General features: G+C 47.4%; 1 protein-coding gene across 2 annotated transcripts in view; it reads left to right on the top strand.

Annotated features, from left to right (window-relative positions):
• LOC132830779 (thyroid hormone receptor alpha) overlaps positions 1-25,074 on the top strand; it is a 368,439-nt gene that overhangs the window by 203,495 nt on the left and 139,870 nt on the right. For both annotated transcript variants that reach the window (XM_060848624.1, XM_060848622.1), the window contains exon 3: positions 20,530-20,743. In XM_060848624.1, coding sequence (XP_060704607.1) covers positions 20,691-20,743 — 53 coding nt within the window. In that variant the 5' untranslated portion in view covers positions 20,530-20,690. The remainder of the gene's footprint in view (positions 1-20,529; positions 20,744-25,074) is intronic.

Here is a 25,074-nt window from a genome sequence, read left to right as displayed (position 1 = left end):
ATAAAATGTTATATGGATTGACTGCCAGCAGGTTGTGTGCTTTTATCTCAAGAATGTGACTTAAAAGAAAGATATTAATGAACCGCAATCTACAACCCATTCTAAAAGAGGAAGGACTTAACAGCAACCTAGGTTTGTTCAACATATTGTTTTAATTGCATGACACTGCAATTTTTCGCTATAAATTATGTGTCTCACAAACCAGCCCCACTTGTTACCTGAAGAAGGAGTGGCACTCCAAAAGCTAGTGCTTCCAAATAAACCTGTTGAACTATAACCTGATTTTTTAACTTTGTCCACCCCAGTCCAACACTGGCACCTCCACATCATCGTTGTCAATAAAGGTGATTCCCCCATGGGTGCTGTGGGGTGTTCCATTCCACATAGGAGTTTTCTTGGTGGTGGGGTGGAGGGTGGGTGATCAAGGCATAGCTGACAGTGTGGATATGGTACCCCTTGTAGGTGCCTCAAAAGGCACAGCAAGATTACAACGGACATCTACTCTGGTGTTTAGCAAACACCGAGGGTTGCAAATGGGCACATCCAGATCCTCAACCTCAGCTACAAATCTTTTCAAAAACTCACTGGCAGTAATTGCTGTTATGGCCCTCTGCCTCCAATGTCTGTTGCAGCATCAGTATCGGCTGACAGCTGCTATTGGGGAATGCAGCCTTTGAGAAATTTAAAGGAATATTTTGGCATTGGACATTCCAGCCTCCAGATGTGCTACACCAGTATGAGGCTCCAAATATTGTTGTGCTCTGATATGACATTAAGCTACCTGAGAGTGTGTCCCTTGCCTTACCTTTATTGCAGGAAATCCTTCCTCCTTCAGCGACACATGGACTGGCTCCCTATTTCCCACCTCTCATCCATACGGTACTAACCATGGTCTTTGTCATCAGTATCTGGCCCATTAGGTTACTGACTGTGCTGGAATACAATTGTGCTGCTGCTGCTGGCCCACGGAGTCTCATGAGTTGCTTGCTCTGTACAAAATCTATTCCATTCAGCACAGAGGTGGTGCCATCCAGTATATTGGAGAGTATCCTCAATATAAAGACAGGACTCACTCCCAAGAAGGATCGTGCAGTGGGCACTACGACCAAGGCTGTCATTGACAGATGGATCTGTGACAGAAAGACTGATGAGAGAATAAGGTCAAGTAGATTATTATACTGAAAATGTGTTGCTGGTCAAAGCACAGCAGGCCAGGCAGCATCTCAGGAATAGTGAATTCGACGTTTCGAGCATAAGCCCTTTTATATAAGATTATTATACTGGCTGCCGTAGGCCCAGTCCTTCAGGACTCAGCTGCAGTTAATCAGAAATGATGCTACTAACCATTCTTGGTGATAGACATTGAAGTCCCTCACCCAGAGTATATTTTATGTCCTTGCCACCCTCAGTACTTCCTCCAATTAGTGTTCAACATGGAGGCATTCTGATTCCTCAGCTGAGGTGATGTGGGCAGTACCTGGTGATCAGCAGGAGTTTTCCTTGCTTGTGTTTGGCCTATTGCTATGAGACTTCATGGGGTCAGGAATCAATGGTGAGGATTCCAGGGCCAACAACTTCCCATCTCTGTGCCTCTGTCTCTGGAGGAGCCAACCTAACAGTGGGAGTGACCTGCCAAGGGATACTGATAGTTGTGCCTGGGATACTGTCTGCAAGGTATAACTCTGTCACTATGTCAGGCTGTTGTTTGACTGGTCTATGAGATAGCTGTCCCAGTTTTGACACAAGTCTCCAAACGTTAATAAGGGCCAACCTTGCATTTTTTGATAAAAACTTTGGGAATAGTGGGGCTTGTCCCAGTGAGAAGTGACAATGTGGACAACCGACAATAAAACAGGGACTGAACACATCCAACACCGCCACCTGGCACACAAGTGACCCCTCAAAACCTCACCTGGCTGCAGTCATGGAAACCATGGCCAGACCTTGGAGCACAGGTCAACATCTTGCACCTGATTCAGGTTTGAAGGCAAGATCCTGGAGTTATGTTTGCTCTCCACCTGGGCATTGGACAGCTTAAGGAATTTGATGTTAAGACTGTGACAGTTTCTGCTTCTAAAGCTATGGAAAGGTGGTGATCATGGGCTGAGAGGTTCTACTCAGTGGTTAGATGAAAAGGACATGGAGAGACTGAAGGTTTCACGTACAGAGGTTCCTGCAAGATGTAGGCCCCTGTATATAAATCAAGTGAGAGAAAGTAATAGAGAAACGGACTGATAATAAGAGATAGATACAGAAACAGAGAGAAATCTTTGTAATTTTGCATTGATTTTCTCCCAGTTGCACAGTCACGGTATTAGCCTATCACGCACCATTTTCTACCCTCAGGCCAGAGATCAGCAAAACCCATATCTCCAATGCTGTGCTGCCCAAGCAGTTGAGAAGTAAATGCTCAAAATATTTCCAGACCGTTTGTGTTACTGGACTCTGGATTTCTGGACTGGGGAGGTGGCATTAAAAATGGAACTCCTATTCAAATCAAAATAAGCAGAGTTTGACCAAATAAATGAGGGCTAGTATTTCCAATTCCGGTAATACAGCCTCCTGCATTACGAAAGCCTCTTTTTTCTGCTTATTGTTTTTGAGCTTCAAATTTCGTTCATATGCTTGCATTTATAATAGCAAGCCCGAAACCTCTCTGTACAGACTGTCCCTGGCAGTTTTCCAAACAAACACTGTCTTCTCCACAATTAAGATTCTGCAGACATTGGCAATGTGAAACAGCCCAAAATATTACTTCAGAAAGATCGTAGAATTGGTGCAGTATTTCTTAATATTCCATGGATGTGTTTTGGAAATTCTAATGTTGTACCAGATGGTATTCCTTAAGTACATCAAAGATTACGGTACAATTTTAAGAAAAGGCCTTCATAGTTGAAAGCTACTAACTGATAGTTTAAGGTGGTCTTAGGCGGGGATTACAGACTTGTGAATACATGCTCACCACAGCTATCTGTTGCCTAGAGACAAACCCCACCAATTGCTGCTTATCCAGTCTATGAAAGAAAATCTCTTGGCCGTTGACATAGGGCTGTGTGAGCCGAGTGTTTACAGTACTGGCCAAGCGACCTACGAGGCCGAGAGTTCAAATCCCACACATCGCAAGTTGGTGAAATCAAGTTTGTTAAAATTATTGGTTTGTGGGATGTGCAGGTGTGGGAGCATCTGTGAAGAGAGAGAAATAGTTAATGTTACAGGTCAGATATGACTTCTTCAGAAGTGAAGTTGGGAATGTTGGGGCCGAAAATCCACAGAAGAGCCTTATTGGACTCAAAACATTAACTCTGTTACTGTCTCCACAGATACTGCCAGACCTGATGAGTTTCTCCAGCACTTTCTGTATTTATTTCAGATCTCCAACATCCGCAGTACCTTACTTTTATGATTCAATCGGGAAATAACCCACCTGATTAATTAATGCTCTTCAGGGGTGAAACCTGTTGCACTCACATGATTTGACAGCGTGCTACACGGTGATCTAAATGTTCACAGAGATGGGAAATAAATGTCGCCTTCTCAGTGTTACCTCCATTCACAGGATTCAGGAAAAAAGCAACAGTGATATGTTGGGGAGAGGTGGAAGGTGAAAGAGACAGCTTTATGAACTCTCCTTTAAAGGAGAGCATAAGACTATAATTCTTTCTTCTTAGTCAATGCAATTCTGTTGATGTCAGCTGCGATTTAGTTGGTAGGACTGTCACTCAAAAGGATATGGTTTCAAATCCTTCTCCAGAACTTGAATGTTGAATGCTAGATTAACACTCGACCGCATTACTGATGAAGTTCTGCATTACTGAGAGAATTCTGCATTATTGAGGGAGGTCTGTATTACTGAGGGAGCGCTGCATTACTGGAGGAGTTCTGCATTGCTGAGCAAGTGTCACATTACTGAGGGAGTGCTGTGAGAGTTCTGCGTTACTGAGGGAGTTATGCATTACTGAGGAAGTACTGCATTACTAAGAGAGTTCTGCATTACTGAGGGAATGTTGCATGGCTGAGGAAGCGCTGCATTAATAAGGGGGTGCTGCATTACTGAGAGTCCTGCATTACTAAGAGAGTTCTGCATTACTGAGGGAGTGCTGCATTATTGTGAGAGTTCTGCATTACTAAGAGAGTTCTGCATTACTGAGGGAGTGCTGCATTACTGTGAGAGTTCTACATTACTGAGGGAGTGCTGCATTACTGTGAGAGTTCTGCATTACTGAGGAAGCGCTGCATTACCGTGAGAGTTCTGCATAACTGAGGAAGGTGCTGTCTCTTGGACAGGATGTTGAAGCAAGGGCCAGTTTGGAACTGTCAACATTTTGGAATAGTGTTCAGTCTGCTGGTTTTCCAGTTCTGTGTGTATGCAGATAAAATAGGAAGAGATACAAAATTTTTTTTTTACACCTGAGAAACGGCAGCTACACGGGGTGAACCTGAATAATAGGTTAGTACAAAATTGCAAAAGTAAAGCACTCAATGGGGAATTTATGGAACAGTTTCCAACCTCTGTACAAGGATGCATACCTGCCACCTTCTGGTTAAATTTATATTGCAAAATAAAATGAGGTGATCTGGAAGGAGATGGAGGACTGCCTTGCACCAGTTCCGCACTTTCATTTTTGCCCTTATCCTCAGTTACACCCTCCTGTAAGGACAGAGAGTCGTTGCCTCTAATAACTGGTGTGAGGAGGCAGGGAATGTGCAGATTGTGTAATGTTGAGTAGATTTTTCCTGACATGCTTAGCAAGCAGAGTTTACTATTGAAGACAAGCTTTCCCGCAGGGCATCTCAAACTTGTGTTTGTGTTTTGTTAGCTCAATGAGAGGGATCACTCACCTGGTCACTGAATTAACAGAAGTACACCTTGTGGTATGAGCCCCCTGCTCCAGCTGTGTGAAAGATCTTCAGATTAACATTTTTAACACCAATTCCTCAACACACCCAAGAACTAAATGTTCCAGGCGTGTAAAGCTTTGGGACACAGCAATTAGCAATGGAGCTGGAGTGCGTCATAAAGTAGATCACACACTGACAATACGTTGTGCCATTAACTGATAAACTGAAAGACTTCAGTGCCTCTATCTGTATTTCCTCTGTGCAATCAATGCATTTGTCTTTACTCCTTTTAGTTCTGTTGCTGCTTGCTGTATCTTTCCCAAGTTCAGTGTTTGATTTCCAGTATCTCTGTATTCTGACATCCTCTACTTCACAATGTGCTGATATAGTTTGTTCTTGATAAGTGAACAACAACGTTCTCTCACTCAGTTTTTCTCTTTCTGTTTTTCTTCCTTTCCTCGTTGTCCATCCACAACCATCACCTTCGCACCCTCCTGGCCATCGTGTTTCCATTCAAAACTCTTCGCAAGTTTTGAGAAGATTTGTACCTCAGGTTGAGGTTCTTGATGTAGGCTTGCTCGTTAAGCTGGAAGGTTCACTTTCAGATGTTTCGTCACCATACTAGGTAACATCTTCAGTGAGCGTCCAGACGCTCACTGAAGGAGTTACCTAGTATGGTGACGAAATGTCTGAAAATGAACCTTCCAGCTCAGCGAGCAAACCTACATCCATTCAAAACTCTTCTCACAGGCAGTCTACCCTCCCAATTTTGGTCTAACCTTTCAACACTGGTCAGAATTCTCAATCTTGTTTTCAGTCCCTCGCCCCACCGTTTCTCAGTCACATCCTCCAAAGCTCTCCACGAGCTGAACACACATTCAAACTAAAGATACACGCAAGCTTACAGGTGTATGCAAGCTTACAGGTGTACCCAACCTTCTATTACTTACCGAGTGAAAGAAATATACGTCTGAGTAACTCAGAAAAATAACACAGAGTTTCCTTTCAAAATGTTTTAAGAGGTTCCAAGTATCTAAAAAATGTTAAAATGAGAATTTCTAAATATGACCTCGGCTGAACCAACTGGATTCCTGCCAGTTAACTGAAATGTTTATAGCTTTTTTTTAGAAGACTTTTTTCTTCTCCAATATTATTTTCTTTCCCCCAAACTGTCTTTGATTGCTTGGTGGTCATGAAAGCAGCTCTAGAAAAACAGCCGAGTACGGCTAATCTGTACACTTGGCTGTCGATGCCAGAGCTCTGAGAAAACCTGAAGCAGTTGGATCTGGACAATGGCCAGGGAGAGGCACAGAGTGGGTAACACACTGAGGTGACACGAGGAACTGCACATAAGTTGCAGTTGCTCATTCCTAGACGGCTCGGAGGAGATCAGAGCCTTTCCCTTCCAAACAGTTCCCCACCATTCACACTGCGGCTTGTCATGTGACCCCCCCCCCCCCAGTCTGTGCTAGATTCAGACAGCAAGAGACAAACAGTGAGAGGCCCTCATCTTTCACTCAGACGTGCTGGATCGCACGAAGCCACGGTGAAATGCAGTTTATTTGATCTTTCTCAACTAAAGCGACATGCCATTGAAGCTTTTAGTCTTGCCCTGATCAGGACAGAAAATTGCCAGAATACCAAACCTCCAAGGTTTGGAGGAGCCTGTGTTGGGCTGGGTTGGACAAAGTTAAAAATCCCACAACACCAGATTGCAGTCCAACAGTTTATTCGGAAGCACTAGCTTTTGGAGCGCTGCTCCTTCATCAGATAGCTGTTCTTGTTGTGAAGAACAACCACCTGATGACGGAGCAGCACTCCGAAAGTTGGTACTTCCAAATAAACCTGTTGTACTATAACCTGGAGTTGTGTGATTTTTAACTTTGTAAATCTCTAAGGGAACACCAATTTATGCCACATGAAGAGGGCTGATTGGTCGGCAAGTAGACCCTGACTTGTCAAGGCATTTCCACAGATGAATGAAAGAACAGAAACTTGAATAGAGTGTCTCTTCCTCACGGTGGCACAGTGGTTAGCACTGCTGCCTCACAGCGCCAGGGACCTGGGTTCAATTCCTGCCTCAGGCGACTGACTGTGTGGAGTTTGCACGTTCTCCCCGTGTCTACGTGGATTTCCTCCGGGTGCTCCGGTTTCCTCCCACAGTCCAAAGATGTGCGGGTCAGGTGAATTGGCCATGCTAAATTGCCCGTAGTGTTAGGTAAGGGGTATGGGTGGGTTGCGCTTCGGCGGGTCGGTGTGGACTTGTTGGGCCGAAGGGCCTGTTTCCACACTGTAGGTAATCTAATCTTTAAAAAGGTTCTGTGTGACCAGGCGACTATTAGTTTACTTCATAAGTTTTCCTTTTGAGTTAGTTGATGTCAAATGAGACATGAAAGAGGCACTGCTGTCACCTCTGGAGTTGTTAGTAAAGCAAGGTTGAAAAGATCAGACACAGCTCCTACTCCTGACCGTTGACCTTCTCAGGGTTGGACACATGAACAGAGCCAGGTTGATTCAGAGGGTTGATGTCTTGTTCCCCTCCACCACACTATTCTCTCCCTGAAGGTAGGCTCTGGCACAGCTTAGGCTCACACATGGCTATTTGACATGAATTGGAGGAGACCTTTTGGTATCTGTGAATCTGTAAACCAGCCAAAGTTAGGAGAGAAGAAAATGAAAAGAAATGTTGCCTCTCCCACTCAGGTATAATACACTCCAACAATTCAAACATTTACAGTAGCAGCAGTGTGCACTATGCACAATATATTCTGCAGCAACTCACCCAGGCTCCTTCAGCAGCACCTTCCAAACCCACAATCTCTGCCATCAAGAAGGATAAGAGCAGCAGATGCATGGAAACACTACTCCCTGTAATTTAAGTTTTCTTCCTTCAGCATCGCTGGGTTAACATTCTGGATGTCCCTTGGAGTATCTGCACCCAATGATTCAAGAAGGCCAGTGCACTACCACCTTCTCAAGAGCAATTAGACATGGACAATAAACCCTGGCCTTCCCAACAATGCTCTCATCCAATGAATTAATGAAATAACACAGCCAAATCTCATGAGATTCCAACAGCTGTAATTTTCAAAACAGCTGCGTCGAAAGGAGATTAAGACATCAATGAGAACATGTCAAAATTCCTAGTTGGCTGTGAAGTGCGTTGAGATGCCTCAAGGTTATAAAAGGCAAGGTCGTTTCCTAGTTTCCATAAAGTGTTGGGTGCTGTCTACTGTTGGTGATGTAAATGTGGAAAATCAGCCAGAAATGGGATACTGTCGCAACATGAACACAGTGGCTTGGATTTTACCTGGAGATTAACTAAGCCACTCATGCACCGGAGTTAAAGATTTTACTGCAATAAAACCAGGCTGCCGTGCAGGGAGAACCCCCAGAGGAAGAGGTGGCAAGGGAAGGCACAGCTTCAGTCACTTAAGTGCGCGACTTCTGCCCCAAAGGCTCTGGGTGTTCTGTCCTAGACAGCTGGCAGTCAACCAGCAGTATGCCACCTCCAACCTGTGCCACCCTCATCTCCACTCATCTCAGTCATTTACCGGAATTGACAGTGCCCACTAGCCCCCACTTTGGAGCCTCACATGCCCACATCCTCAGATCAGACCTTGTCTTTAACTGGGTGACCCGCTCAAAGACAGCTTCTTTATTTGGTCTCCTCTGGGACCATCGCACCAAAGGTTCCCGAGATTGATCCCCCAAGATGAGAGGCCTGTTTTATGAAGAGAGGCCTGTATTCTCTGGAATTTAGAAGAACGAGGGAAGATCAAATTGAGGTATTCAGGATGATAGAAGGTGTGGATAAAATAGATGCTTCCTCTTGTGGGGCATTCTAGGACAAGAGGTCATAGTCTTAGGATAAGGAGCAGCAAATTTAAACAGAGTTGAGGAGAATCCACTTCTCCCAAAAGGTTGTGAATCTGTGGAATTCACTCCCCCAAAGTGTGGTGGATGCTGGGACAGTGAGTAAATTTAAGGAGGAGTTAGACAGATTTTTAATTGGGAATGGGTTGAAGGGATATGGGGAGAAGGCAGGAAAATGGGGGTGAGGAGCATATCAGCCACGATCGAATGGCAGAGCAGACTCGATGGGCTGAATGCTGCTCCTACATCTTATGGACTTCTGGACAAAGCTCCCACCATATGCACATCTAGATTCAAGATTCAGGCAAATCAACTCAACATTGGGTTTTAATTCTTGAACAGGAAACTCAGTCCATGTTTAATAATGAGAAACTCGACCAGTCTGACAGCACTTATGCAGAGAGAAACGGAGGTAACATTCCGAGTTCCAGTATGATATTTTCTGAACTCCTTTGGCAGAGTCTAAGGATTTGAAATGTTAACTCTCCACTGGTTTCTCTCTCCACAGGTGCTGCCAGACCTTCTGAATTTCTCCAGCATTTCTGTTTTTTTTATTTTAGATTTCCAGTATTTTGTATTTATTTCAACCCTGTGTGTTTGTTTGTGTGAATGTGTCTGTGTGTGTTTTTCTGTGTGAATATGTATGTATGTGTTTATGTGCTTAGAGAGATTGTGGTGTAGTGGTAATGTCACTGGGCTAGTGCTCTTGTGGTTTGTGGTAATGTTCTGGGAATGTGGGTTCAAATCTCATTTTAGCAGTTGGTGGGATTTAAATGCCGAATAAAGCATGCAGTTGAACAAGATTCTCAGTGATAGTGAAGCTATTGCCAATTGTTGCAAAAATCCATTTAGTTCACCATGTAAAGGATAGAAGTCTGCTCTCCTTACCTGGTCTGGCCTGCATATACCGCCAAAGAGAAAAAAAACTATTGATGCTGGAATCCAAATTAGACAGGCAGGAGGTTGGAAGAACTGAAGAAGGTTTATACCCAAAATGTCGACTTCTCCACTTCCCAATGCTGCCTGGCTTGCTGTGTTCTTCCAGTCTCCTGCCTGTCTGTTTTGCATATGTGGTGACTCTTACCTGAAATGACCTAGTGAGCCACTGCATTCAAGGGTCATTAGGGATGTGTAACAAATGAGGAAAAAGTGAGGTCTGCAGATGCTGGAGATCAGAGCTGAAAATGTGTTGCTGGAAAAGCGCAGCAGGTCAGGCAGCATCCAAGGAACAGGAGAATCGACATTTCGGGCATAAGCCCTTCATCAGGAATGAGGAAAGTGTGTCCAGCAGGCTAAGATAAAAGGTAGGGAGGAGGGACTTGGGGGAGGGGCGATGGAGATGTGATAGGTGGAAGGAGGTCAAGGTGAGGGTGATAGGCCGGAGTGGGGTGGGGGCGGAGAGGTCAGGAAGAAGATTGCAGGTTAGGAGGGCGGTGCTGAGTTCGAGGGAATCGACTGAGACAAGGTGGGGGGAGGGGAAATGAAACTGGAGAAATCTGAGTTCATCCCTTGTGGTTGGAGGGTTCCCAGGCGGAAGATGAGGCGCTCTTCCTCCAACCGTCGTGTTGTTATGTTCTGGCGATGGAGGAGTCCAAGGATCTGCATGTCCTTGGTGGAGTGGGAGTGGGAGTTGAAGTGTTGAGCCACGGGGTAGTTGGGTTGGTTTGTCCGGGTGTCCCAGAGGTGTTCCCTGAAGCGTTCCGTAAGTAGGCGGCCCGTCTCCCCAATATAGAGGAGGCCACATCGGGTGCAGCAGATGCAATAGATGATGTGTGTGGAGGTGCAGGTGAATTTGTGGCGGATATGGAAGGATCCCTTGGGGCTTTGGAGAGAATTAAGGGAGGAGGTGTGGGCTCAAGTTTTGCATTTCTTGCGGTTGCAGGGGAAGGTGCCGGGAGTGGAGGTTGGGTTGGTTGGGGGTGTGGACCTGATGAGGGAGTCACGGAGGGAGCAGTCTTTTCAGAACGCTGATAGGGGAGGGGATCTGCTCCCAGGAGGACCAGTTCCAAGACCGTACAGCCCAGATGGCCTCCTTCTTCAAGGACCGCAGATGCCCCCCAGACGTGATTGACGATGCCCTCCACCGCATCTCCTCCACTTCCCGCTCCTCCGCCCTTGAGCCCCGCCCCTCCAACCGCCACCAGGACAGAACCCCACTGGTTCTCACCTACCACTCCACTAACCTCCGTATACAGCGTATCATCCGCCATCATTTCCGCCACCTCCAAACAGACCCCACCACCAGGGATATATTTCCCTCCCTTCCCCTATCAGCATTCCGAAAAGACCACTCCCTCCGTGACTCCCTCGTCAGGTCCACACCCCTCCACCAACCCAACCTCCACTCCCGGCACCTTCCCCTGCAACCGCAAGAAATGCAAAACCTGCGCCCAAACCTCCTCCCTTACTTCCCTCCAAGGCCCCAAGGGATCCTTCCATATCCGCCACAAATTCACCTGCACCTCCACACACATCACCTATTGCATCCGCTGCACCCGATGTGGCCTCCTCTATATTGGGGAGACGGGCCACCTACTTACGGAACGCTTCAGGGAACACATCTGGGACGCCCAGACCAACCGACCCAACCACCCCGTGGCTCAACACTTTAACTCCCCCTCCCACTCCACCAAGGACATGCAGGTCCTTGGACTCCTCCATCGCCAGAACATAACAACACGACGGTTGGAGGAAGAGCGCCTCATCTTCCGCCGAGGAACCCTCCAACCGCAAGGAATGAACTCAGATTTCTCCAGTTTCCTCATTTCCCCTCCCCCCACCTTGTCTCAGTCGATTCCCTCGAACTCAGCACCACCCTCCTAACCTGCAATCTTCTTCCTGACCTCTCCGCCCCCACCCCACTCCGGCCTATCACCCTCACCTTGACCTCCTTCCACCTATCACATCTCCATCGCCCCTCCCCCAAGTCCCTCCTCCCTACCTTTTATCTTAGCCTGCTGGACACACTTTCCTCATTCCTGATGAAGGGCTTATGCCCGAAACGTCGAACTTCCTGTTCCTTAGATGCTGCCTGACTTGCTGCGCTTTTCCAGCAACACATTTTCAGCATGTGTAATAAATGACACTTACACCAGTCACCTCACATCCCATCAAAGGATACATGTTAGAAATGTGAATTGTGTGTGTGTATTTATGTTTGTGTAAGATTAGATTAGATTAGATTCCCTACAGTGTGGAAACAGGCCCTTCGGCCCAACAAGTCCACACCGACCCTCCGAAGACAAACCCACCCAGACCCATTCCCCTACATTCATCCCTGACTAAACCACGTAACACTATGGGCAATTTAGCATGGCCAATTCACCTGACCTGCACATCTTTGGACTGTCGGAGGAAACCAGAGCACCCAGAGGAAACCCATGCAGACACAGGAAGAACGTGCAAATTCCACACAAAAAGTCACTCAAGGCTGGAATCAATCCTGGGTCCCTGGTGCTGTGAGGCAGCAGTGCTAACTGCTGCACCACCGTGCCACCCCGGCATGATATATGTGTGTGTGATTGCTTCTATATGTTTTTCATTACTCGTTCACTGGATGAGGGCATCGCTGGTTGGGCCAGCATTTATTACCCAACCCAAACTGCCAAGAGCACACTTAAGAGTCAAACACATTGCTGTGGGCCTGGACTCACGTGTAGGCCCGACCAGGTAAGGATGGCAGTTTCCTTCACTAAAGGGCATTAGTGAATCAGTTGGGTTTTTCCCCAATAATCAATTCACAGTCACCATTCCATTCTTTTTTATTAAGTTCAAATTCAAATCTGCCATGGTAGGATTTGAGCCCCAGAACATCATATGGATCTCTGAATTAATACTCCAGCAATAATGCCATTAGGCCACGTGTTTATTTATCAGAGTTCATCTCAGTGCATCTTTGCTGGTATCCAATCTATGGAACCATAGAGTGTATTGAAGTGATTTTATGTCACCTTATTTTTAATGTTTCTTGTGCAGAATTTTGCTGTGTGTTTTCTGCATGCAAAGCGAGTATGGTCAGCTGGAAAATACTTATTTTAAAACAAAGAAAAACATATCATTCTAAAATTCAGGACATTCAATGCTGAGTCTGAATTTAAAACTGGAATTGCTTCAAGTAGACATCACAGCTGGTAAGAATGACAGTAATGTATTTGCTTTTGTCACAATGTGAGCTTTACCAAATGACTTGCAGAGCTAGTTAGACACGCTCTGAGATTTGTTGAGATTCTGAGTATTTGCTGAAGCTGACGGTGATGAAAAGGGAAGTGCAAGGACCAAAGGGAATGTGGTCCCCATAAGCAGAAATATCCCTGTCCAAGCCACAACATCCAGCATGGATTTGTCAACATTCATCTATACCGAACACTGTGCGGTGATCCAATGGAACAGGTTTGAGAGACTGAATGGTCTACTTCCATTCCTGCAGAGTCATACAGCACAGAAACAGAAACTTCAGCTCAACCAATCCATGTCAAAAATAATCGTAAACTCAACTAGACCCACCTGCCCACTCCTGGCCCATATCCGTCCAAACCTTTCCTCTTCATGTACTTACATAAATGTCTTTTAGATGTTGTAACTATGCCCACATCCACCACTTCCTCAGGAAGCTCATCCCATGCGTGAATCACCCTCTGTGTGAAAAATTTGCCCCAATATCTCTTTTAAATCTTTCTCCTCTCTCCTTAAAAATATGCCCCCCAGTCTTGAAATCGCCCACCCTATGGAAAAGGAACCTACCATTAGCCCTATCTCTACCCGTCAAGATTTTACAAACCTCTACGAGGTCACCTCTCAGCCTCCTATGCTCCCATGAAAGAAGTTCCAGTCTATCCAGCCTTTCTTTATAATTCAAATCTTCCCAGTAACATCCTGTTAAATCTCTTCTGAACCATCTCCAGCTTAATAAAACCCTTCTTATAACTGGGCAATCAGAACTGAACACAGTATTCCAGAAGAGGCCTCACCAATATCCTATCAGCCTCCACATGACTTCCCAGCTACTGAACACAAAAAACTGAATAATGAAGGCCTTTTTAACCACCCTGCCTATATGTGACACAAACTTCAAAGAATCGTGTACCTGAAAGCCTAGGTCCCTCTGTTCTACAACATGACCCAAGATCCTACGCTACCACAACTCTGCTAACAGGCCATGCAGCAAAAAAGATTAAATAATACTCCTTTAGAGATCTCAGGGTGGATTTTCGTTTACCAGGAGTTCTGCCCTGTGCCCAGTATTATGTCTAGTCATTTTAAAAATGTAGGCCAATGAATTTGCTATGTCTCCAAGTCCCCTAGTTCTGCACAAGGGGTTCCTAAAGGTAAAACGTTTCCAGTAAAACTTCGGTTAAGCTTCTCAAGACTGGGATAGGGGACGTCACACATGGGCAGAAACTGGAGAAGCTGAGGCCATCCTCCTTGGAGAGATATTTGATGGAGGTGTTCAGGATGGCTGAGAACTGAGGGAGAGAAGCTGACCACAACATTGCTTTATCTACTCATCATAAACAACTCAGAGTTGATCTGTTTAACCTTACTTTTGGCATCGCCTCTTATTTCTAAGCTGTGTGTAGAGGACTTGCGTTACTATTTCTTCTCACATGTCATAATTAATAAACTCACACTTCTGTTGATTCAAAAAAGTCTGGCTAAATCAGAGACAAAAACAGAAATTGCTGGAAAAGCTCAGCAGGTCTGTCAGCATCCATGGAGAGAAATCAGAGTTAATGTTTCAGGTCAAGTCTGATTTCTCTCCACAGGTGCTGCCAGATCGGTTGAACTTTTCCAGCAATCTCCATTTTGTCTCTGATTTACAGCATCTTAGGTTCTTTCGTTTTTTTTATTTACTGGTTAAATTGGCTCCTTTTTAAAGCATAAATTAATCTGGGTCTGAGAGAAAGGAAGGCATTCTTTTTAAATGGATCTCACTGCAACCAGCTAAGAGACTAGCTGATTAAAGACGTTCCCCAACTGGGAACTTAACAGTTTAGGGGAACACAGTTGGGAATGTAATAAATAGGTGAATCTTTCCTGAGCTGTGGTTCTTGAAGAGGTAATACAAGTAGCTGAATAGCTGTCCAGGAATTTGTCCTGAATTGACATCTGCTTTTAAGTAGAGGCACTGAGTAACAAGTAAAAGTACAATGGTTGCTTTACAACGCTGTCAAGCGGGACAGCCTATCCTGGAATAAGACTCGTGAATGACTTCCAAATTCCTTTTAATCACCATATCCAGCCAAACCTGCTGTTACAGATTCTTATCAGGACAGACAAGCCCTTATTCGTTATTGCTAGGTATTGAACTCGATTGTTCATGTTGGTACTATTTAAAAGAATGGAAAATATGTTGAGGTGATAAAATTGTTTGAGTCTGACTGTTGATCAGAGTAACGTTTATTCAAGGTGAAACTCCTCTGGTCAAGCCAGGTACAGGTGGGCTTTTCAAAAACATTGGATTGAGACATTTCTCTGGCGTGTGGCTATTTTAGAAGTATCTTGTCATTTGACTTAGAAACATGTGAGCAATGAAGATATACAGACAGTCTATGCCTCACCCAGCCTGTCCTTAACTACTGTGAGACAGTTAGCGCTTGCCAGGGTTAACTGACATCAGACACAATGATCTCCATCCATCAGCACATCAATGGTCGTTCCTGGAAGGAGGTGAGGGGGTGCCCGTGTGTTAATCCCAGTTATTTTAGTGCTACAGCCTAACGGTAATATGCACATACTCTTAAGTTGTGCCTCATAGCAACAAATATGTATCTTGGATGTAATGCAATTAGTCATCGAGTGCTTTGCAATAAACTGTTTATTGAGATGAAGCGAAGCTTCTGCTGAAGACTTGTATGGGTATCCTTCCCACTTGGAACCAGTGACTAAAACCAATGGCAATAGGAAGGATCAGTGGTAGTGGATCTTTCTAAGACATCCCAGACAGTTCAGGCACACAACTACGACAATAGGTACTTGGCAGTGCAGCACATTGCACAATCATGAAGAAGATCTTGTCTGAGAGTTGGTGTTGCATTCCTGTTACTCTAGGGTAAAAAAAATGAAAGGTGTATGAGCCCTGACAATTGCGATGCTTTGTGCAAAGCGATTTAGTGACTCTCCATCCCAAAAGGTAAAATTACAGGTAGATTTAAAAGCAGAGTTAAAAACCGGGTCAATTTAGGGAACAAATGGAAAACTTCCTGGAAATTCCTGTCCAACCCTGTGATCATTCTGTGCCCTGCCCTGAATGCCAGAGTTGGCTGGTTGGTCACTCTGCCAGCCTGAGGCACAAACCATATCCACTATGGACTAGCTAAGACTTATAGAGAGGCTTTGGTGGTTGTTCAGGCAGAGAGGAGGGGGGTATCAGCAGGCAGCTCTTATGCTGAGGTAAGGGATGTGGGAGGGGGGCGCAACTGGTGTTGGGAGATGAACCTGAGGTTTTATGGGGGGGAGGGTTAGGGCTCCTAACTAGTTAGGGCCACAAGCCACAGTTTAATTTTGAGTCCAAATAAAAGACTCCTCCTTCTGCACCTTCACAAATAAAATCTGTAAACTTCCCGAATTCCACCTCCCCATCTCTCAGTAGTATCCATAATCTACAACGTCACAATCCTCCATTGAGAAATGGATGTTGATTGGTTAGTTTTGAAACTGTAATCCATCTGAGCCTATCAAAAAAACCAACATATGAAGCGAAGCATTTATAATCAACAAATGGCTAGCACGGGCATTATGGGCTGAAAGGGCTTTTTTCAGTATTGTCTCTTTATGTGATGATTCATGATATTAATGGACAGATCAGGCGGTCCATGTTTCTCACAGCATAGCTTGTTTTTCAAGGTGCATTTATAGTATTGGGTCGCTACCCTGCTCCCATTGTCCTGTTGTTCTGTTAATTTCAGCATTAAATAGGCACTTGGAGACACGGAGGCACGTTTGGCAGTGCAGCACATTGCACAATCATGAAGGAGATCTTGTCTGAGAGTTGGTGTTGCATTCCTGTTACTCTAGGGTAAAAAAAATGAAAGACGTGTGAGCCCTAGACTAACCACTCATTCCCCCTTATTGACATTAATTATAATCTGTAGGACATCTAATGCGAATATTTTGTGTCCATGTAATGTGGATTTTTCATTGAACTGACTGAGGTTATTTTTAACTTTATCCTTGAAGCAACTCATTCTTTATACTGTGGCCCTGAGTGCTGTTGATGCTGTTCTGTGCAAACACTTTGTAATACCGTCTCTATCTGTGATGTACAAATTTAACTTTTATTGTGAAGTCTAAATGGCCATGATCAGGACAAGGCCATACCTGCTTAGAATTAGAAATGTTCCCTTCTTACAGTGAGGTTCTATTGAGAAGGTTAAATAATTGAGTGGAGTTCAATTAAATGGTCTGAGGGAGGAAGAGTTTGATGTGTCTGTTGTCATCTCGATGTTCCTTATATGTGTTTAGATTAGATTAGATTCCCCACAGTGTGGAAACAGGCTCTTCGGCCCAACCAGACCCACCCTTCAAAGAGTAACCCACCCAGACCCATTTCCCTCCGACTAATGCACTATGGGAAATTTAATTTACCTAACCTGCACATCTTTGGACTGTGGGGGGAAACCGGAGCACCCAGAGGAAACCCACGCAGACACAGGGAGAATGTGCAAACGCCGCACAGTCACCGAAGGCTGGAATCGAATCTGGGACCCTGGTGCTGTGAGGCAGCAGTACTCACCACTGCTTTGAAATGGAAGATTGGTCACAGCCTGGAAGCTAGGTTCCTGTGGTGTGCTTCAGCTCAGGTTTAATAGCACATCAGTTGCATTATGAAGGTGAGAGTAGGTCTTGAACGCAGATCTTCCATTTAAGTTGGGCCATCATTAGGCTCAGACAGATTCTCGTATGTAACAGTGTCAACTCAAAGGAGAGTTATCCTTGAGCTTCGGTCAGCTATAACACAGTGGTAATGCCATCAATGCATCACCAACTTACACTCTCAGGTCAGGGAGACTTAAGAGTTTTTCGGATGAGGAGGAGGCTCAGCGATATTTGGGACAAACGAGATGAATTTGATAGCAGCACAAAAATCACCAAACAGAAATGACAGCAGCTAAAGGCTTTGCTTGACTTCTCTTTCCCCCTCAGTGATTAATGTTAATATATTGTACGAGACAGTTGCTGTGTATATAGATTCCCATGGCTTCATAATTCTATCCCCTAAATGTTTATAGTGCAGGAGCATGACACTTTCCATCTTGTCAAATGGTCCAACGATAGCGTTAGTGCTATGTGATCGCTCGTTATCATGGAACAATTGTGCCTCCCCTTGTTGCTGTGTGACAAAAACCTGATGAGAAATGAACCAGGTGCAGTTCGTGGTAGATGACAGGAGTTAAGAAATCAGCCTCATAGTCCCCGTGCCTTTGCCAGCCTCTGGCATATGGGTTGGCACAAGTGCACCTGGGAAATGAAAGGCATCGACTGAAAACCTTAGAAACCCTACACCCTGCTCCTTCCTTCCCCTCCGACACACGCACCCAAAAAAAAGGGGGCACTTTGTTTCCAGTTTTGAAATGGCCAGAGCATCGGGCAATTGGCATCATCCCAGTTATTCTCGTGACATTGTGAGGTGAATTGTGGGATGGGTCCTACCCCTGTAAGGCAAATGTATTACAGCAGGTTGAGAAATCCTGTGAATTCAGACTCCAGAACCTCAATGCTTAGACACATAGAACCCCTGCAGTGTGGGAGTAGGCATCTGGCGCATCAGGTTTACACCAATCCTCCAAAGAGCATCTCGCCCAGACCTAGCACCCTCATCTTCATACCTCCATATTTCCCATGGTTAATCCACCTAGCCTGCCTGGACCTTGTGGACAATTTAGCACAGCAAATTCACCTAACCTGCACATCTTTGGACTGTGGGAGGAGACTAGAGCACCCAGAGGAAACCCACGCAGACACGGGTAGAATGTGCAAACTTCACACGGATAATCACCTGAGGCTGGAACTGAACCTGGGTCCCTGGCGCTATGAGGCAGCAGTGCTAACCACTTTATTGCATTAGACTAAATGGAGATTGATTTGTAAGTCGTGTCATCATCATGTGAATTTTTGTGGCCAGTATTTTGTGATTGGGATTTTGTAAGTGTGCATGGAGAGAAGCATCTGAGGCCACCGATTCATCTTATTGGACAAGGTTCCTTTTGTTTGATACACAATCCAATGTAGCACTATGACCAACTTTTAGAACTATTTATGTGATATCACAGCATCCACATGTCTCTTCAGTTATCTAAAAGAAAAATACCAAGGATGCTGGGAATCTGAAATAAAAACAGGAAATGTTGGAGAAACTCAGTAGGTCTGGCAGCATCTGTGCAAAGAGAAACAGAGTTCACATTTTAAATCCAAAGACTATTCTTCAGAACCGAAGACTCTTCAAAGAATGTTAACTCTGCTTCTTTTTCCACAGATACTGCCCTGTCCTGCTCAGTTTCTCTAACATTTTCTGCTCTTATCTCTTCAGTTGATCTGTGAGACCATGGGTAGGTCAGTTGACTCAGATGGAATGGAACAAAAAACAACTCAGTCTTTGTGCTTTATGATTACTCAGTGCTCTGACTTTAGTTAATTTTGTGATTTTGAAAATGGGGGTGAGGTTTTCTTAAACCTGACATGTTGCTTGATTAGGAGCCAGTGTAGGTTAACAAGGCTGGGGTGATAGATGTCCAGGACTTGGACAGAATCCGTTTTTGGGGTGACCTGAGATTTATTGGGAAGAGAATGTAGCAGGCTAGTCGGGAGGCCGTCAGAATCGTGAAGTCTGGAGATCACAAAGGCACAGCCGAGAGTTTCAGCAGCAGGTGCAGTGAGGCAAAAATGGATTCAAACGATGTTGTGGAAGTCTTCATGACATGAGAAACCCACTTTGGGATCAAAAAGAGCACTGAGGTTATAGATAGTCTAGTTTAGAGACACAGAGATGTCCATACTGGTCCAACTTGTCCATGCTGACCAGAAATCCTAACTTAATCTAGTCCCATTTGCCAGCACTTGGCCCATATACCTCTAAAACTTTCCTATTCATATACTCATTATGCCTTTTAAACATTGTAATTCTACCAGTTTTCACCACTTCCTTTGGCAGTCCGTTCCATGCACACACCACCCTTTACATGAAAGCGTTGCCCCTTAGGTCCCTTTTAAATCTTTCCCCTCTCACCTAAAACCTACGCCCTCTAGTTCTGGACTCCCCCACTCCAGGGAAAATACCTTGCCTATTTACACTATCCATGCCCCTCACATTGTTGCCAAGGAGACGGATGGAGTCAGTAACTCGGGATTGCAACCAGTAGCAATGGCAAAAACAATGACTGCAGATGCTGGAAACCAGATTCTAGATTAGAGAGGTGCTGGAAAAGTGCAGCAGTTCAGGCAGCATCCGAGGAGCAGGAAAATCGACGTTTCGGGCAAAAGCTCTTCATCAGGAATACAGGCAGAGTGCCTGCAGGGTGGAGAGATAAGTGAGAGGAGGGTGGGGGTGGGGAGGAAGTAGCATAGAGTACAATGGGTGAATGGGGGTGGGGATGAAGGTGATAGGTCAGAGAGGAGGGTGGAGTGGATAGGTGATGGTCAGAGAATGTCAAGCATCAACAGAACAGCGTGAGATGTAACCATTGGGATGAAAAATGGTGGAGGTGGCGGGAGTTGAGATAATTTGAAGTTAAGAGAATTATTCGGCATCAATGGTGTTCTCTCTACAACCAGAATTTAACATGTTGGTAACATAGTCTCTGTTTTGCTGTCCTTCTGAAGGATTTCATTGCTCGCCATTCCGACTGGGCTGTGTCAGCAGGTGGGAATTCTGTCACAAGACTGAAACACAAGAGTGGTCGGTCACAGTGAGAAGAATGTGCGTGGCCGCTTGGCTGTGGACATCCACCCCTTTTGAGACATTTTGAATGGAAGAGCCCTGAATGGAACACACATCCAGCGAGCTCCCAGCTCTTTTGAAAGAGGATGTAGAGAGGTAAGACATTTGAATTATAAGCAAAATAACAAAACAACCTTTTCCTTTGATTGGTAGAGTGGAAATAGTTGCCAGAATTAGGCCCGACCTCAGAGACAACAAGAGTGGATGTGGTGTTGAGTTTCATTGGGAGATGGTAGTATAGTTTCAACATTATTAACCAAGTAATACAGACTACCATTTTGGAGACATGTGTTCGAATCCTGTCACAGTCGTTGGTGGAAATTAAATTCAATTTTGATTTCTTTTTATTGTTGTCACGTGTACCTAAGTACAGTGAAAAGTTTTGGTTTTGCAAGCAATACAGATCATAACATACAAGGGTATAAAGATCATAGAGTGCTTACACAGAGCAAGGCATAGAAGGTTATGCACAAAAGGAGGTGCACAAAAGCAAGATCAACATTAGATTTGAAATTTGAGAGGTCCATTCAATAGTCTAATAACAGTGGGGAAGAAGCTGTTTTTGAACCTGTTGGTACGTGTGTTTAAGCTGTTGTATCTTCAGCCTGATGGAAGAAGTTGGGAGGGGTCTTTGATGATGTTGGCTGCCTTTCCGCAGCAACAAGAAATGTAGGTGGTGTCCATGGATGGGAGGTTGGCTTGCGTGATGGTCTAGGCCATTCAATGGATTAATCTGGAATGTAAAACTAATCTCAGTTATGGTGACCACATTCTCATCAGTTGGAAAACAAATCCATTTGCTTCACTAATGTAATTTTGAAAGGAAAACTCCTGTCCTTAGCTGATCTGGTCTGTGGATGTCTCCAAACCTGCAGCAACGTCGCTGACCCTTCACTGAACTCTAAGATGTTGAGCAGGGCCCCTCAGATTAATGGGATTAGGGATGGGCATCAAATGGCTAGCTTTGGTTGCCGGGATGATAATTCAGTAGTTCCAGCAATATCCACATCCTATGGAAGAATAAAATAGAAGACAAACATGGAGGGTCCAGGAATCAGAGTGAATAAGAGGAAGGATATTGATAAACTCTACTGATACTTCATGTACTGTCCACATCGGTAAGATCATGCTAACCTTTTCTATCTATCATACTGATGATGTGCCCCCCTCATATATCTTTCTTCTTCCAATGCCTCTCCTCCATGTCTCTGCAATCTCTAACGTCATCTCCTTCACTCACAAACCTGTTCATTGTCTTCAGAATCCAGCCTGGCCCTTAGCTCCCCAATTCCAGCTACAGTTATAGAGCTGGATCAGCTTAAATTGTCAAGAATCCCTATTTGACATGATGCTATCAGTAATGTCCAGTGTCACTTACCAGCCAGGAGCAACGAACCACGAGCTTTCAGTATTGTTGACGTGTTTTCCTCATCAAAATGTTCAAAGTGCAACGGGTTTTGAGTAACATGGGGAGAGTTATATCAGTTACAGGGAACAGTGGTGCAGACGTTTGTGGTGTAACATCCGAAAATGTTATGAGCAAGCGGCATAAATATTTTGTGATGGGTAAAGAAGAGATCATTGTTTTGTTAAAGTGAGTGTTGGAATATGTGTTTGCACAAAAATTTTGCTGATGAAACTTTGTGTAAACACAACTTGGAAACTACAATTTTTACTGGCATTTCTTGCTCAAGATAATGGATGTAATATTGATTGTGCCATATACAGGGGAGCCTCGATTATCTGAATGAGATGGGCGGGCACTATTTTGTTCGGATAATTGATTATTCGGTTAATCGATTCAATGACTTTTCAACCCCAAAGCCCGTCCAACATCGCCCCCCACACCCCCAGCCCCTGTCTAACACCGCCCCCACCACACCCGTCCAACACCGCACCCTGCACCTGCCAACACCACCCCCCCGCACCCGTCCAACACCGCCCCCCGCACCCATCCAACACCGTCCACACCCCCAGTCCCTGTCCAACACCACACCCCACCCCAGTCCATTACCGCCCCCCCTGCACCCGTCCAACACCGCCACCTCGCCCCTGTCCAACACCGGCCCCCTGCCCCCAAACCCCATCCAACACTGCCCCCCCGCAGCCGTCCAACACCGCCACCCTGCCCCCGTCCAACACCGCCTCCAAACTCTGACCAATAGTGGCCCTCACCCCAAACCCCGTCCAACACCGCCCCCTCCCCCAAACCCCATCCAACACCGCCCCCCCGCCACCAGCCCCTGTCCAACACCGCCCCCTCCCCCAAATCCCGTCCAACAACGCCCCCTCCCCCAAACCCCGTCCAACAACGCCCCCTTCCCCCAAACCCCATCCAACACCGCCCCCGCCCCCAAACCCCATCCAACACCGCCCCCCGCCACCAGCCCCTGTCCAACACCGCCCCCTCCCCCAAACCCCGTCCAACAACGCCCCCACCCCCAAACCCCGTCCAACACCGCCCCCGCCCCCAAACCCCGTCCAACACCGCCCCCTCCCCCAAACCCTGTCCAACACCGCCCCCCGCCCCCAGCCCCTGTCCAACACCGCCCCCGGCCCCCAAACCCCGTCCAACACCGCCCCCGCCCCCAAACCCCGTCCAACAACGCCCCCCGCCCCCAGCCCCTGTCCAACACCGCCCCCTCCCCCAAACTCCGTCCAACACCGCCCCCGCCCCCAAACCCCGTCCAACACTGCCCCCCCACACCCAAACCCTGTCCACCCCCGCCCCCCGCCCCCAAACCCCGTCCAACACTGCCCCCCTCCCCCAAACTCCGTCCAACACCGCCCCCTCCCCCAAACCCTGTCCAACACCACTCCCGCCCCCAGCCCCTGTCCAACACCGCCCCCGGCCCTCAAACCCCGTCCAACACCGCCCCCCGCCCCCAAACCCCGTCCAACACCGCCCCCCGCCCCCAAACCCCGTCCAACACCGCCCCCGCCCCCAAACCCCGTCCAACACTGCCCCCCCACACCCAAACCCTGTCCACCCCCGCCCCCCGCCCCCAAACCCCGTCCAACACCGCCCCCTCCCCCAAACCCCATCCAACACCGCCCCCCGCCACCAGCCCCTGTCCAACACCACCCCCTCCCCCAAACCCCGTCCAACACCGCCCCCTCCCCCAAACCCTGTCCAACACCGCCCCCCGCCCCCAGCCCCTGTCCAACACCGCCCCCGGCCCCCAAACCCCGTCCAACACCGCCCCCGCCCCCAAACCCCGTCCAACAACGCCCCCCGCCCCCAGCCCCTGTCCAACACCGCCCCCTCCCCCAAACTCCGTCCAACACCGCCCCCGCCCCCAAACCCCGTCCAACACTGCCCCCCCCACACCCAAACCCTGTCCACCCCCGCCCCCCCGCCCCCAAACCCCGTCCAACACCGCCCCCCGCCCCCAAACCCCGTCCAACACCGCCCCCTCCCCCAAACCCTGTCCAACACCACTCCCGCCCCCAACCCCTGTCCAACACCGCCCCCGGCCCTCAAACCCCGTCCAACACCGCCCCCTGTCCCCATCCAACCCACCACCCCCCACGCCTTCCAACACCACCCCTCCGCACCTGTCCCACACCGCCACCCCGCCCCGTCTAACTTCGTCCCCCACCCCCAGCCCCTGTCCAACACCGCTCCCCACATTCGTCCAACACCGCTCCCCTGCACCCGTCTAACACTGCCCTCCCACCCCTGTCCAACACCAACCCTGCCCCCAAATCCCACCCAACACCGGCCCCCTGCCCACAAACTCCGTCCAACACTGCCCACCCGCAGCCGTCCAACACCGACACCCCGCCCCTGTCCAACACCGCCCCCACCTCCACCCCCAAATCCCATCCAACACTGCCCCCCCACAGCCGTTCAACACCGCCACACTGCCCCTGTCCAAGATCGCCCCCCACCTCCGCCCCCAAACCCCGTCCAACACCGCCCCCTGTCCACAAACGGTGTCCAACATCACCCCCTGCCCCCAAACCTCACCCAACACTGTCTCCCGCCCCCAAACCCTGTCCACCCCCGCCCCCCTTCCCCCAAACCTCGTCCAACACCGCCCCACTGCTCCTAAACCCTGTCCAACACCGCACCCCACCCCCAGCCCCTGTCCAACACCACCCCTCCCGCACATGTCCAACACCACCCCCCTGCACCCATCCAACACTGCCCCCACCCCCAGCCCCTGTCCAACACCACACCCCACCCTTCCATCACCGCCCCCCGCACCCGTCCAACCCCGCCCCCTCGTCCCGTCCAACACCACCCCCCTGCGCCTGCCCAACACCGCCCCCCTACACCAGTCCAATACTGCCACACCGTACCTGTCCAACACCAACCCCGCCCCCATACACCATCCAACACCTCCCCCCTGCACCCGTCCAACACCGCCACCCCACCCCTGCCCAACAACACCCCCCACCCCGCCCCCAAACCCCCTCCA

The sequence above is a fragment of the Hemiscyllium ocellatum genome, chromosome 32 (assembly GCF_020745735.1).
Source record: "Hemiscyllium ocellatum isolate sHemOce1 chromosome 32, sHemOce1.pat.X.cur, whole genome shotgun sequence".
NCBI classification, from domain to species: Eukaryota; Metazoa; Chordata; class Chondrichthyes; order Orectolobiformes; family Hemiscylliidae; genus Hemiscyllium; species Hemiscyllium ocellatum.
The sequence above is the reverse complement of the archived record's forward strand: the minus strand, read 5'-3'. Positions and strand labels throughout refer to the sequence as shown.